Source organism: Poecilia reticulata, chromosome 14 (assembly GCF_904066995.2).
Source record: "Poecilia reticulata chromosome 14, P_reticulata-male-v2, whole genome shotgun sequence".
In the NCBI taxonomy this organism is placed as follows: domain Eukaryota; kingdom Metazoa; phylum Chordata; class Actinopteri; order Cyprinodontiformes; family Poeciliidae; genus Poecilia; species Poecilia reticulata.
Window position 1 is genome coordinate 26468609 of NC_088843.1, and position 12315 is coordinate 26480923.

The following is a 12315-nucleotide window of genomic DNA, read 5'->3' on the forward strand; positions in this document are numbered from 1 at the left end:
CTTCGAGGGCCAAGAATGCCATCTGTCATCCGGCAGTGACAGTCACACCCCACCAAGACGGCCCCCTCGTTTCTGAGTCAATGAACCTACGGCAGTGGTGCCAAGCAGAGCTAAACGCTGCACCATTTTTCATCCCTTCTTTTTCCCTGTTCTCTTCCAGCAGAGTGTTCAGCTCATCAGAGTAGTTCCGTCTGCTGCCTGCCAAACCCATCATCTACATCACCACGCTCCAACAGAAATACAATCACTGCTTTCTATACCAAAACTAAACGTCTCGGTGTAATATGAGGAATATGTTTAGCGTTTTTGTCCCTGTTTAAAGAGTGAAGATGGATTATGCCAGTGGTTTTCAACACTGATCCTCACAACACACTGGCGCACATGAAAATGTAAAGTATGAGATATAGTAATTCAGGTTAAAAAAAAAATCATAGAGCTGAAAACAACATGGATAAAATTATGTTGAGCTACAATCTTGTACTTGGGTTACATGTATTTGTTTTGAACAGGAATAGACGCCAACATTTTTGCTATATATATATATATATATATATATATATATATATATATATATATATATATATATATATATATAGTTTTATTATGAAAAGCTTCAACTGTAACCATGCTAGCTTAGCAACTTGAACATGTCAGTTTTAGTTCTCTACAAATGAAATGATCAAAGTCTGTGATAGTTTGAGAACCGTTACAGCTGCAAATTTAACTGATAGCACAGCAATGCTTTTTCTTGTTTTACAAATGTTTTGCACTAATTCTTGGTGGAACTAGCATAAATTAGAAAACTCAGCTCTGTCATTGTCTACTTGACACTACTATGGAGGACCAAAACCGACATAATAGGAAATAAAAGCATAAATATATATTTAATTTTTCCTTTTACTTACACAAGTTTCCGTCAAGTAATGTGTATATTTTCTCTTTCATTTCCCCTAAACATGCGTTTTTGTCAAGAAAAGTAAATATTTTTTGTCTTTTTTTTTGTTTGCTTTTTCCTTTTCTGCTTGCTCTCTTTCTGCTGCATCGTTATGTTAATGAGGAGAGCTGCCTTCTATGTCCAGCTCCTCTACTATTGGTCAATAGAGCTTTGGAACCAACGTCACTGCGTCAGGAGTTGTGGGGCGTTTACGTCTCGTGCAGTCGCTCAGTTCCATCTTTGCAGGCCACAGACCAAAACAAACTTTATCCTGGTGGTTTTAATTGTGTTACCGACTGCAGTGAAGTTAGTTTCGAGTTGGAGCAAACGCCGTTTAGCTCAAGGTTGATCCGATTTATGAACGCTAATTTCGGCCAGCCGTTCTCTAGCTCGGAGGTTCACTTAACTTAGGGACTGTCAATAAATTTCCAAACCAAACACTTATGTCAAACTTGGCACCGAGCACGTAAAACGCCCCACAACGTCTGACCCAGTGACGTTGGTTCCAAAGCTCTATTGACCAATAGTAGAGGAGCTGGACATAGATGGCAGCTGTCCTCATTAACATAACGATGCAGCAGACAAAGAGCAAGCAGAAAAGGGAGAAGCAAAAAAAAGACAAAACAAAATATTTACTTTTCTTGACAAAAACGCATGTTTAGGGGAAATGAAAAAGAAAATATATACATTACTTGACGGAAACTCATGTGTAAGGAAAAGGAAAAACAAAATATATATTTATGCTTTTATTTCTTATTAAAATATATATTTATGCTTTTATTTCTTATTATATCGGCTTTGGTTCCCCATACACTACGGTCAACATCTTGCACGGTCACAATAATGTTCAGTACACAGTACAATCCACTGCTCCCTGTGCTGATAAAGTTCAGTACAGAGTATGCTGATGTCAGCATCTTATCATTGGCATGCTAATTCTGAGATTTTAAACTTGCTGTAGCTCCAGATAACTTAGTTTAAGTGCTCTTCTCTTTGTCAGTCAAACCTGGAGGAAAATTGTTGCTTTCTGTTGTTGAGTTCACTCAGCAAATTGTCTCTTGTTTGAACAAAAATCCTAAAGATATAATTCAACTTTATATTTGCACTGTAACCAGTGGTAGGAAGTAACGAAGTACAAGTACTTCGTTACTGTACTTAAGTACAATTTTCGTGTATCTGTACTTTACTTAAGTAGATTTAATAATGGGGACTTCCTACTTTTACTCCACTACATTTTACAGTAAGTATCTGTACTTTCTGCTTCACTACATTTCTACAAAACTGTTGCGTTACTCGTTACATCCAAGTCGCGTTGTGCTTCTTTTCCATTAAAATGTGAAGTTCAGGGACGTTCAAGTTCAAGGTGGCGCCGTAAAATCCGAGCAATAACTGTTGTCATCCATCGCCTCCCCCTTTACTCGCACGCAGAGCTCCAGACATGCGCAGTGGTTTCCTCTGAGCGGGAGAAGCTGTCTGTCTAATCGTCAGTAATATAATAGCTGCATAAATTGATATGGCGACATGCAAAATCAGCAGCGCTTCGCTTTCACAGATGGTGGGGACTTCGTCCAATTTTTTTTTATAGTCTATAGGTAACGTTCATGTTTTCAGATGCTCTTTATCTAAATACCAACTTTGTTTCAGATACGTTTTTAGTCCGTAACCCTTCAATTGAAGCATAAAAGGCTGCAACTGACATGTTACAGGTTTAAAGTCTAAGTGGTGGGATCCTGTTGTCATATAGGAACAGCTTGAACTTAACTTTGAATCACCTGTTTGTTCTTTTCCTGAGTGACAGCAGAAACAGCGCCTGCATGTGTCACACTCTGTGTTTCAAGTCCTGCCTGGGGCTTTTGTTCACACCAGCTGTCAGCTTTTCAGCCCTCCTCATTTTCTTCAGTGAATCTAAATGACACCTCAGAGGCTGAACTTTGTATCTGGCTCTAATTTCTTTACACTTTGAGTCTCATCATCCCGTAAGGTCGCCTTGTCAGGAGTTGCTGTCCGTCATGGTGTACGGCTGCGTTAACTAAGAGACAGAGAGAACACCAGTCTCGTTACGGTCACTGTCACCTGTACTGCATATTATAATTATCCAGAAGCAAATGATGGTCTGTCCCTCACACCCTGATCTCACATCCTCTCCCACTTCAAACTAATCATATGAAATCCCCTTCAACCTCTTCTTTTTGAAGCTAACCAAACACCTGAGTCCTCAATGTCAAATTGTCCTCACATTTACGAAGCATGTATAGATGTCCACTAGATGTCCTGTAGAAAGTTGTACCTGAACTGCTTGCGTATGCCTTGTCCACATGGCAGGATTTTACAATTGTTAGATGATTTTCAAAACCTGAGTGTCCACAAACAACGATAAAAAAATAAAATAAAATCAGCGTAAGGTGTGTGCTGTGGAGCCACACACACAAACTGATTTTACTCACCAACATTCAGATTTCAGAATGAAGCACCTCTCCATCCATCCATCCATCCATCCATCCATCCATCCATCCATCCATCCATCCATCCATCCATCCATCCATCCATCCATCCATCCATCCATCCATCCATCCATCCATCCATCCATCCATCCATCCATCCATCCATCCATCCATCCATTCATCCATCCATCTGTCTGTCATCAGTTATCCATCCAGCCATTGTTAGTTTGTCCATTTATCCATTCATCATCCATATTCAGACTTCATCTGTCCATCTGTCCATCCATTCATTGGTTATTTGTCCATCAGTCAGTGAGCAAGCCTCTCTGATAGTCCATCTATTGATTTTTGTCTCTCCATTCAGCTCTCTAAACCATATTGAATCAACGTGATGATAACGTCTCTCGGGGAGTTTCTGAATATCCAACAGACACTGGCAGAAAGAGCCTTTCACCCTGCAGAGGAGACTGAGTCTGCAGAGCATTGTGTTTTAGATTTTTATCAAAGCAGTGATTGAAGGCAGCTTGAAAACAGTTTCTCTGCCTGCAGAAAGAAAGTTAGCATGAAAAATAATAGCATAGTTTATCTAAAGTTAACTGCATATTCTCGCTACATTACAGCTAAGCTAACCATCAGTTTAATGCGGTCTCTGGAGGAAACAAGTTCTTTCTGTTGAACTTTGAACTCCAAGCACTGCTGTGGTAGAACATAGATTCCTCTACTCAACCACGAATTTACTAATATTTCCCCTGTGAGTCGTTTCTTTGCTGTAATTTGCTTTGGAAAATGAAACGTATTGATGGAGAAATATTAGGGAATGATTTTTTTTAAACTCAAGTGAAAATAAGAACTTAACTCTTAAGATGAACAGCATCCTTACAGCAGTCATAACATCCCACAGTTTAGATATGAGTGAGGCGTTCAGAGACCTTCTGGCAAACAGGACGTTTCACTGCAGTGTTTGAGCATCTTCAGCCTGGTTTATTTCAGAGTGGCATCCAGCTCACAGCTTGAGGTGCAAAACAAAGCAAACATGGCAGAAGGTAATTTGATTCCACTCGGAGATGGAAATAAATAGTCATATTTATTTATGACGGCATCTGAGACAGAAGGTCTCCGGCGTTTGGAGTGACTCTTAAGCCCTGTCGCCGGTCTGGTCTCACTCTGTAATTGGCTGTTTTCACACACGCAAAGAACCGGGCTTGGAAAGATCCGGAGGTTCTCATTCAAAGACGCTCGATGGGGGATTTACCTGCCTTAGGTATGATTTCCACAACAAAATAATAAAAGCAACAACTTTCATGTATAATACTGTGAGACACACCTGGAGTAACAGGAGGGACAAAGATATCTGCTAAAGCTGTAGGATGGCAGTAAAAAGTGTCCAAAATGCAGCATAATAGACTAAACTGCAACTAAAAGGGATATTCTCTCATCCTTACACAGACATGGATTTATTTGTTATATCTCAAAGGTCAGGATAATAAAATAAGATAAATTAAACATAAAAAAGTGAAACTAATCAGGCACTGCAACAACACAAACTAACCAAGTGTTTTTGAACTAGTTTGTAGTGAAAATATTTCTTTTCGCTTGAAATAAGTCAAAACGTTTCACAAGTAACCTTTCAGCAAAATATTCAACATATTCAGCTTGTTTTAAGCCATTAATTCCTTAATATTGATTTCTCTGACAGATTTTTTCACTCATAACATGGAAAATATTATTTTTTATTCTTCTTTTATATTATTTTATAGTTTTTCATTAAAAAGGTTTGCCGCTGGGATGAGGTGGTTTTCTGGCCAGTATCAAAACTGGTTTATCTCTTAAAACTCCAATGGAAATACTTTATTTCCATCACACAAGTCAAGTCATCAACAGCTGGATGTTGCCTCTGGTGCAAACCATGACGAAGGAAACAGGAAGTAGTTGGACGATAATGGTGCAGCATGTTTTTAGGGACTTACCGTATGAACAAACTTCATGTGTGATTTTAATGGTGTTTCTTATTTAATGGAAGCAACACAGTTGCGAAATTTTATTTTATTTTTTTAAACATTAGTGGAATATTGACAAAGTTTGGTGCACATTTGTAATGGAAACTGAGCTATGAATTAATAACCGTACAATAATTATGGTTGTCCACAGTATTGTGTGTGTGTTTTCTTTTCTCTTTTATAATTGGTACAAACTGACTCCAACTCTATTTTTTTTACAGACTTTAGCCTAAACTAGCGGTTCTCAACGTGGGCGGTACCGCCCCCCAGGGGGCGGTCAGAGGACGGCAGGGGGCGCTGGCGGAAATTTTTACAAAAGGGGGGCGCTGGGATTCCTTTGGGGGGCGTTTGGTCGAAGGTAAACTTTACACCTTAAATGCACAACAATACCAGTTTAGACTTTGAGCAACTTGGTAAAACTGTATTGTGTAACATTAAATCATGCTTGGCTGCAACTGTATTAATGGCAGCTCTTCTTCTATTCAGTGTTTGTAGCTTCATGGCGCAGCTCCGCTCCGCATCCGTTCAGCGTTACACCGGCTGATGACGCTGCTGTGATTCACTTTGTCTAGTATTTTTATATGCTTTGGCAGTTCTGTGATCATGTTAAGCAGCAACTTATATTAAAAAGTGTTTTAGTTCCGTTTGAAAGCTGCCGCTTCCATGGAAGGACAACAGAAAATTGCTCTTATAAACATGTAATTACTAAAATCACGATGCCCTCACTGTGTATCCCTCTTTAAATAAAGAAATCCCTCCACGGGTGATACCACGATAGAGAGCGTTCATTTAATAGCCTTAACACCGGTGCTGCAAGTAGTCCGGTATGAAATGGGGTGATAGAACAATGGTACCGCAGCACTTTACCGAAATTGTTTCCGTTGTTTTAAAAGGTTTATGTCGGTCTGCCTTTTCCCCATCTATACGTTTTCCGACCGCCGCGCACCATAGGGAGTTAAAAATATTTAACAACTAGAAAATGGCAAAGAATAAGAATATTTTTTTTCCACTGATTGGCTGCTGTTAGGCCTACCGGTTTTAACTTGAATGCTCATTACATTTTTCTTAGACATCTATGAAAATAATTTCTATTCCCATAGATTTTTTGTTCTCTAGGAAATTATTTTTGATGATAAATACAGAAACAAGCAAAAAAAACAAACAAAAACATCTACAATAGTGATAGTAATTTTAATGATAAAATAATGGTCAGTGCAAAGTAACCTGCAAATTCTTTGGTGGGGGCAGTGAGGCACCTGGATAAAGGCTAGGGGGGCGCTGGCCCAAAAAAGGTTGAGAAACATTGGCCTAAATCATCAACGGAACTAAAATGGCGGCAGAGCATGACTTTTCTTGTTCAACAAACTCTCTATCTTTAAGTAGATCTGCTTACATGTTCATTATTTTACAGCTTTGTGGTTTTTCTCCTCTCTTTACAGAAGCCTTATTAGGGGGCTTCCCTTTTATTTATTGATTAATGCATCATCAAGTGGAGCTCCAGCAGCAGCTCAGGGACGCGGAGTGCCTCCCCTCGGCTCCGTGGCCTTCGTCCCAGCTGCCCGCTTAAGATGCAGGACTTGTCTCTTCTGCTGGACAATCACTCCTATTGTTCTTTTAATTTTTTTCAGGCTGCCAAGCTAAGAGACACTGGCTACATTTATGCCTCTGCTTTCTGTTTGGGTTAAAGGAAAAAAAACCCATCTGAATTAAATTTTTTTTTTCTTTTTTTGAGAGGGGCAGAGGTATTTAAAACGATTTTTAACTTCTTTTAAATGACACGGCACCTTGTTGGGGTTTTTTTGCCATCAAAGGCTCTCTGCTGTGAAACTACTTGATGTAACATCAAAGGACAAAGTATTCCCCTAACCTACCAGAATCGGTTTCACCACAAACAAGCCGGCAGAGAGAATGGGATCAGTGTGGCTGTGAAGAGAGGAGGCAGGAAGAACGGAGAGAAAAGAAAGTGCAGCTTTGTAGGAGAAGCTTTCTGAAGCTTTTTCCTCCCTCGCTGTCAGGCCACAGAACATTAAAGTGGGGGAGAGGAATTTGCATTGTTTAAATCGTTCTTTCTTCTCCTTCATAACTCACATGCTGACGATCTGGCAGTAAACTTGCACATGCAGTCTGCTGAGCCATTGGGAGGGAAGAAATCTTTACTCGCCAGAAGAACAACCAAAACCACACTGGTTTGATGCCAACAAAAAGGGAAAGAAAAAAGAATTAAAGCAGATATCAGCCATTTCGTTTGCAGATTTAAGGCCCGCCTACAGGAATTTATTGGCAGCTCCCATACAGTCTGAAAATTTTTAAGTTAAACTTATGTTTCAGCAACAACCCACTTCTACCACTCAGTTTTTTCTTCTAATATTTCACAAGATTGGTTGTTCTCTCACTGTCTCTCTTTGCACAATCCCTCTAAATTAAAGGTGTTTAAAATGTGGCCAAGGGACCATTTGCCCCCCTGGCAACAATTCAAGAATAACTTGAACAAATTAAGAAAAACCTACAACTTTTAATCTGACAAAGATGTTAGATGGAAAACAAAGTGTTCAATGTTTCCAAGGACTTTGGTAACTAGGACCATCACTAGTGATATAAGTACTTATACTCTGAATTACGCCCAAGTCTGATTTTAATTGCTATTATAAAACTTGACTAAGTACAGGAAAATTTGAAAGCAGTTGACACTAAGTAAGTGTTTTCTAATGAAGTCTGAACATCTTGTTTTTATTGCTGGGAACAAAGAATATTGGAAAAGAAATAGATCCACAGCATCACAGACCCTCCACCATACTTGAGGTATGTTAAATGCTGTCAATCACCCTTTTGTACAAGCTTAATGTGCTAATGGTGGACAAAAAAAAGTTATCACAACAGAAAAACTGTTTATCTGCTGTTATTGGTAGCTATGGTAACTTTGATCCACTCAAGTGCCCAAAAAAGTTCCTGGGCACTTTTTTTCCAGTCTAGATGACTTTTTTGGCACTAAGTAAATGTATTTTTTGGTGCCTGGAAAACAAAAGCCTTCCGATTGTTGAGTGGCAATCAGTCACTGCGCTGTTGCATAGAAGCAGCTGGCTGCTGGAAAAGACAAGTGTTTTGTAGTTGACTTGCCATCCAGAAACCACCTGCTCCATTCATGTTGGTTGTGCAGGAGGCTTTACTAACGCTTTTCAAAGATGCACGGTTGTACAACTTCACAAGTGAGTTTAAATGCTGAGTCAGGGGGCGTGGCCAGCAGCAGCTTATTTGGATTTGATGTGACCATACTCCCTAAAACAGCTCATTATGAAAGGAGCTCAAAACAGGCAGAACAGAGCAACTAAAACCTCATTATCTAAGAATGATTTTGAGCAACAATGTAATGAGCATATTTTTTTCATTTATTTTTTTTTTTATCCATACGTCTATCCTAACATGTTCTAGGAAGCATTGCAGCTCATTGCTGCAGCACTTTAGAGTACTTGAACTGCAGTTACTGAGAAACTTCCAGGTCATTTCACTCAGTTAGGCACCTTCCTGCCATCTGTCCAGACCCTGCGCCCAATGGATTTGCCCACAAAGCATGGTGGTAGCTGGCAAGGAAAATAAAGGAGGTTGTCATGACAGAATAACACTCTGGGGTGAGTCCCGCCTCTTTAAACTTGAGACCCGAAACCTACATGTGTTCTAAATCTGGCAGGAAGGCAGAGCTGCAGCTCGGAGACACAAGAATGGAGCAATAAGAGGAGAGGAAAGGAAAGCGTCAGAGAGGAGGGTCACTAAGCGTCCAGGAAACGGCTCCCAAACTCAGGGGCTCGGTTTGGAGGAGGCGGGGAGTGGTTTGCTGCTGGAAAAGCTGACAGGCGAACAAGTCAGAGGGGAGGGGGAAAAAAGGAGAGAGGTGGCTGCCTTGACTTTGAGTTGGTCAGTGAAGGCCTCATGCAGCTTCTCAGCAGTGTCTCCATTCCATTTTTATCCGTCTGTCGCTTGTCGGCTTTGAGGAGAGCTCACTGGGAACCCAGAGGGAAGTGAAATAAAGGAGTTCATCTCAGGAGGGGGAGACGTAAAGGAAAGGAAACATGGTAAGTTTGTTTCACTGCCTTGTTGTGAATGCTCATTCCATGTGATTGCTGGTGGGCGGGGAGGTGGGACTCCAGTTTACGGCAGAGTTCCTCCTTCACTTTGCTCTGCTTCTTTTTTACTCTGCTCCTGAAATCTAATCACCACTTTACAAACAAAGAGTCCCTGAGACCAGCAGAGTTACTCTCCCATTCATAGATGAATCAGCATGAGGAGTGATACCCAAGACGTTTTGCTCCAAATCCAACCTTTTTTCACCAAAGAGCGGATGGGCTGCTTGCCACATTTCCCACATTTGGTTTAAGTTACTCTGTCCCCCTGGGGAACAGACTGCTATAAATAAACAACAAGAAGCGGAGTGTGGACAGACTGTAGCCTACTGTTTGGATTTACTCTGGAGGGACAGACACACGACCCAACGCCAGCTGAGGGTGGTACCTATCAGGGTTGGACTTTTTCTGGCTGTTGAAGTGAACATGTTACTGAATCTGAGAAGATACTTTCTGTATTTCCATTACAAATGTGTGTAAAACTTTTATACTCCACCAATGTCGAACAAACACAAATTCCCAGTTGCCATGTTTCCATTAAATAAGAAATTCAGTTAAAATCACACTTGAATAAGTTTGTCCATGCGACAAATGATTAAAAAACATGCCGCTCATGACCCTCCTGCCACTTCCTGTGGTCTTTGTCATCTTTTCTGCCAGTTGGAACATCCGGTTGTTGATCACGTGACTCATGATGTAAAAAAAGTGTTTCCATTGCAGTTTTGCAAAAGACGCAATATTTTGCTACAGCTGAAAAAACACCTCAATTTAGTGCATAAACCTGGCATGAAAAAATAGATTTTTGAAATTTGCGTATTTCCATTGAGCAAATTCAGTATTTTTATATGCAGTTTGCGTACTTATGTGGTCAATGGAAACATAGCTAGTGCATGATGCTGAAACTTTAGTCACAAAAGCCAATCAACCTGCACAACACCTTCTATTCTTACAGAGTGACAATCTAAATTGGAAAACTGGTCACCAAAATCAAAAGCCCAGTGGTATGTCTTGGTATGTCTTTGACTATACCATTGATCATCCAAACAAAATTATAACTCCAACACCTTTATGTCTTTTCCAGTTAGCTTAATATTGTATCACTATTCACTAAGTGCAAAAAACGTACTTGACACTTTCAGTTGTTCTCTAATCATAGTCTAAAACAGGAACATTTGTCACCAAAATCGCAAAACTAGTCCAAATCTTTAATGTCTTGTCAATCATTGTTCACACTATAGACAATTGCTTATCAATACCAATTGTAATGTCAACATCTTAATTTCTCTGCCAATAAATGTCCAAGACAGACCATTGATCATCAAAGCTAAATTGCTCAACACCTTGTTTTCATCTGCCAGTTATAGTTGAAGGCAGAGTGAACTAATGTTGTGATGTGAAAAAGTGTTTTCGTTTTGATACAGCCAAAAAAAAAAACACCTCATTAAAAGGGAAAAGGGAAACCTTTTTTAGCGAATATATATATATATATATATATATATATATATATATATATATATATATATATATATATATATATATATATATATATATATATATATATATATATTCGCCTATAAATTTCACCTTTAAATTCTTCTCACCCTCCGTGGGTGGTCTCTCTCTCTCTCTCTCTCTCTCTCTCTCTCTCTCTCTCTCTCTTTCATCCTCTGAGCTCGGGTCCTCTACCAGAGGCCTGGGAGCTTGAGGGTTCTGCAGTATCTTGGCTGTGCCTAGAACTGCACATTTCTGGACTGAGATGTCTGATGTTGTTCCTGGGATCTGTTTGAGCCACTGCTCCAGTTTGGGGGTGACTGCCCCGAGGGCCCCGATGACCACAGGCACCACTGTGGTCTTCACCTTCCAGGTCTTTTCCAGTTCCTCTCTGAGGTCGTGGTATTTCTCCAGTTTCTCATGCTCCTTTTTCCTGATGTTGTAGTCAGGATGGGTACAGGTACCCACCTACTACCTACCTGTACTCCTAAAATTACACTCTTGGGATTTTGTTTATCTCCACTTAGAAAACTTTCAGAACCAGATATACCACAGAGAGATTTCAGAAGAACTCATTATCCCTCCTTTTTTTGTCTGAGATTTTCTGCAGACTTTACAAGCGTGACGAAACCATCGTCTGGCCACGCTTCATTACACTTATTGGAATACAGAGAGTTCATGCTCTTCATTGAGGACAGTTTTCTAGATGAAGTATGCAAATCACAAACTAAATGAGACAGCCGCTCCTGCATAACTTTTTTTCTGGGTCAAGCAAGGTCTTTAATATTTTAGGTAGCTTTAATTCTTTATATCAGTAGTGCAGGACAGGGGCTGTAACTTTTAAATGTCTCTAAATTAGTTTTTGTTGTTGAAACTCCTAGAGAATAGAGTTCTGCACTTAAAGAAATTGTATTTTTACTTAAAAAAATGCATGCAGAAATGAACTCTCTGGTCCTGAGCTTACATGACCTTTGACCCTCTACATCAAAAGAGCAGTTAAAGTTGGTGATTAATATCACAAAGAGTGAATTTAGAATGAAGTAACACTGCAAACTCTTGACAAATATATGAGTTAATAAATGAGAGAGTGGAAGAAAATTGAAGAGGAAGCAAGAAATAAAAACAAATCTATGAAAAAAGATGGAAGGTAAGGAAGGAAATGTAAACATGTATAAGAAAAATAATGCAGTAGCAAAAGAAGGAAGCAATGAAGGGAGGAAGAAGAACATAAGAGGAAGGAAGAATGGAATGAAATGTAAACATAAGTAAGGACGAGTGAACATTTAAAGGGAAGGAAATAAGGAGGAAATGTAGAAAAGGGTGAACATTTATAAGAAAGG

The 12315-nt window shown here is 39.7% G+C and overlaps 1 protein-coding gene across 4 annotated transcripts in view; it reads left to right on the forward strand.

The window, feature by feature from the left end:
• Positions 1 to 12315, forward strand: part of sgcd (sarcoglycan, delta (dystrophin-associated glycoprotein)) — a 275605-nt gene that overhangs the window by 135699 nt on the left and 127591 nt on the right. The window contains exon 1 of one of the 4 annotated variants that reach the window (XM_081615943.1): positions 9062 to 9436. The exons of 2 other annotated variants lie outside the window; for them this stretch is intronic. In XM_081615943.1, coding sequence (XP_081472069.1) covers positions 9434 to 9436 — 3 coding nt within the window. In that variant the 5' untranslated portion in view covers positions 9062 to 9433. Of the gene's footprint in view, positions 1 to 9061; positions 9437 to 12315 lie in introns of those variants that run through there. One more of the 4 variants, XM_008428446.3, reaches the window with a different exon arrangement.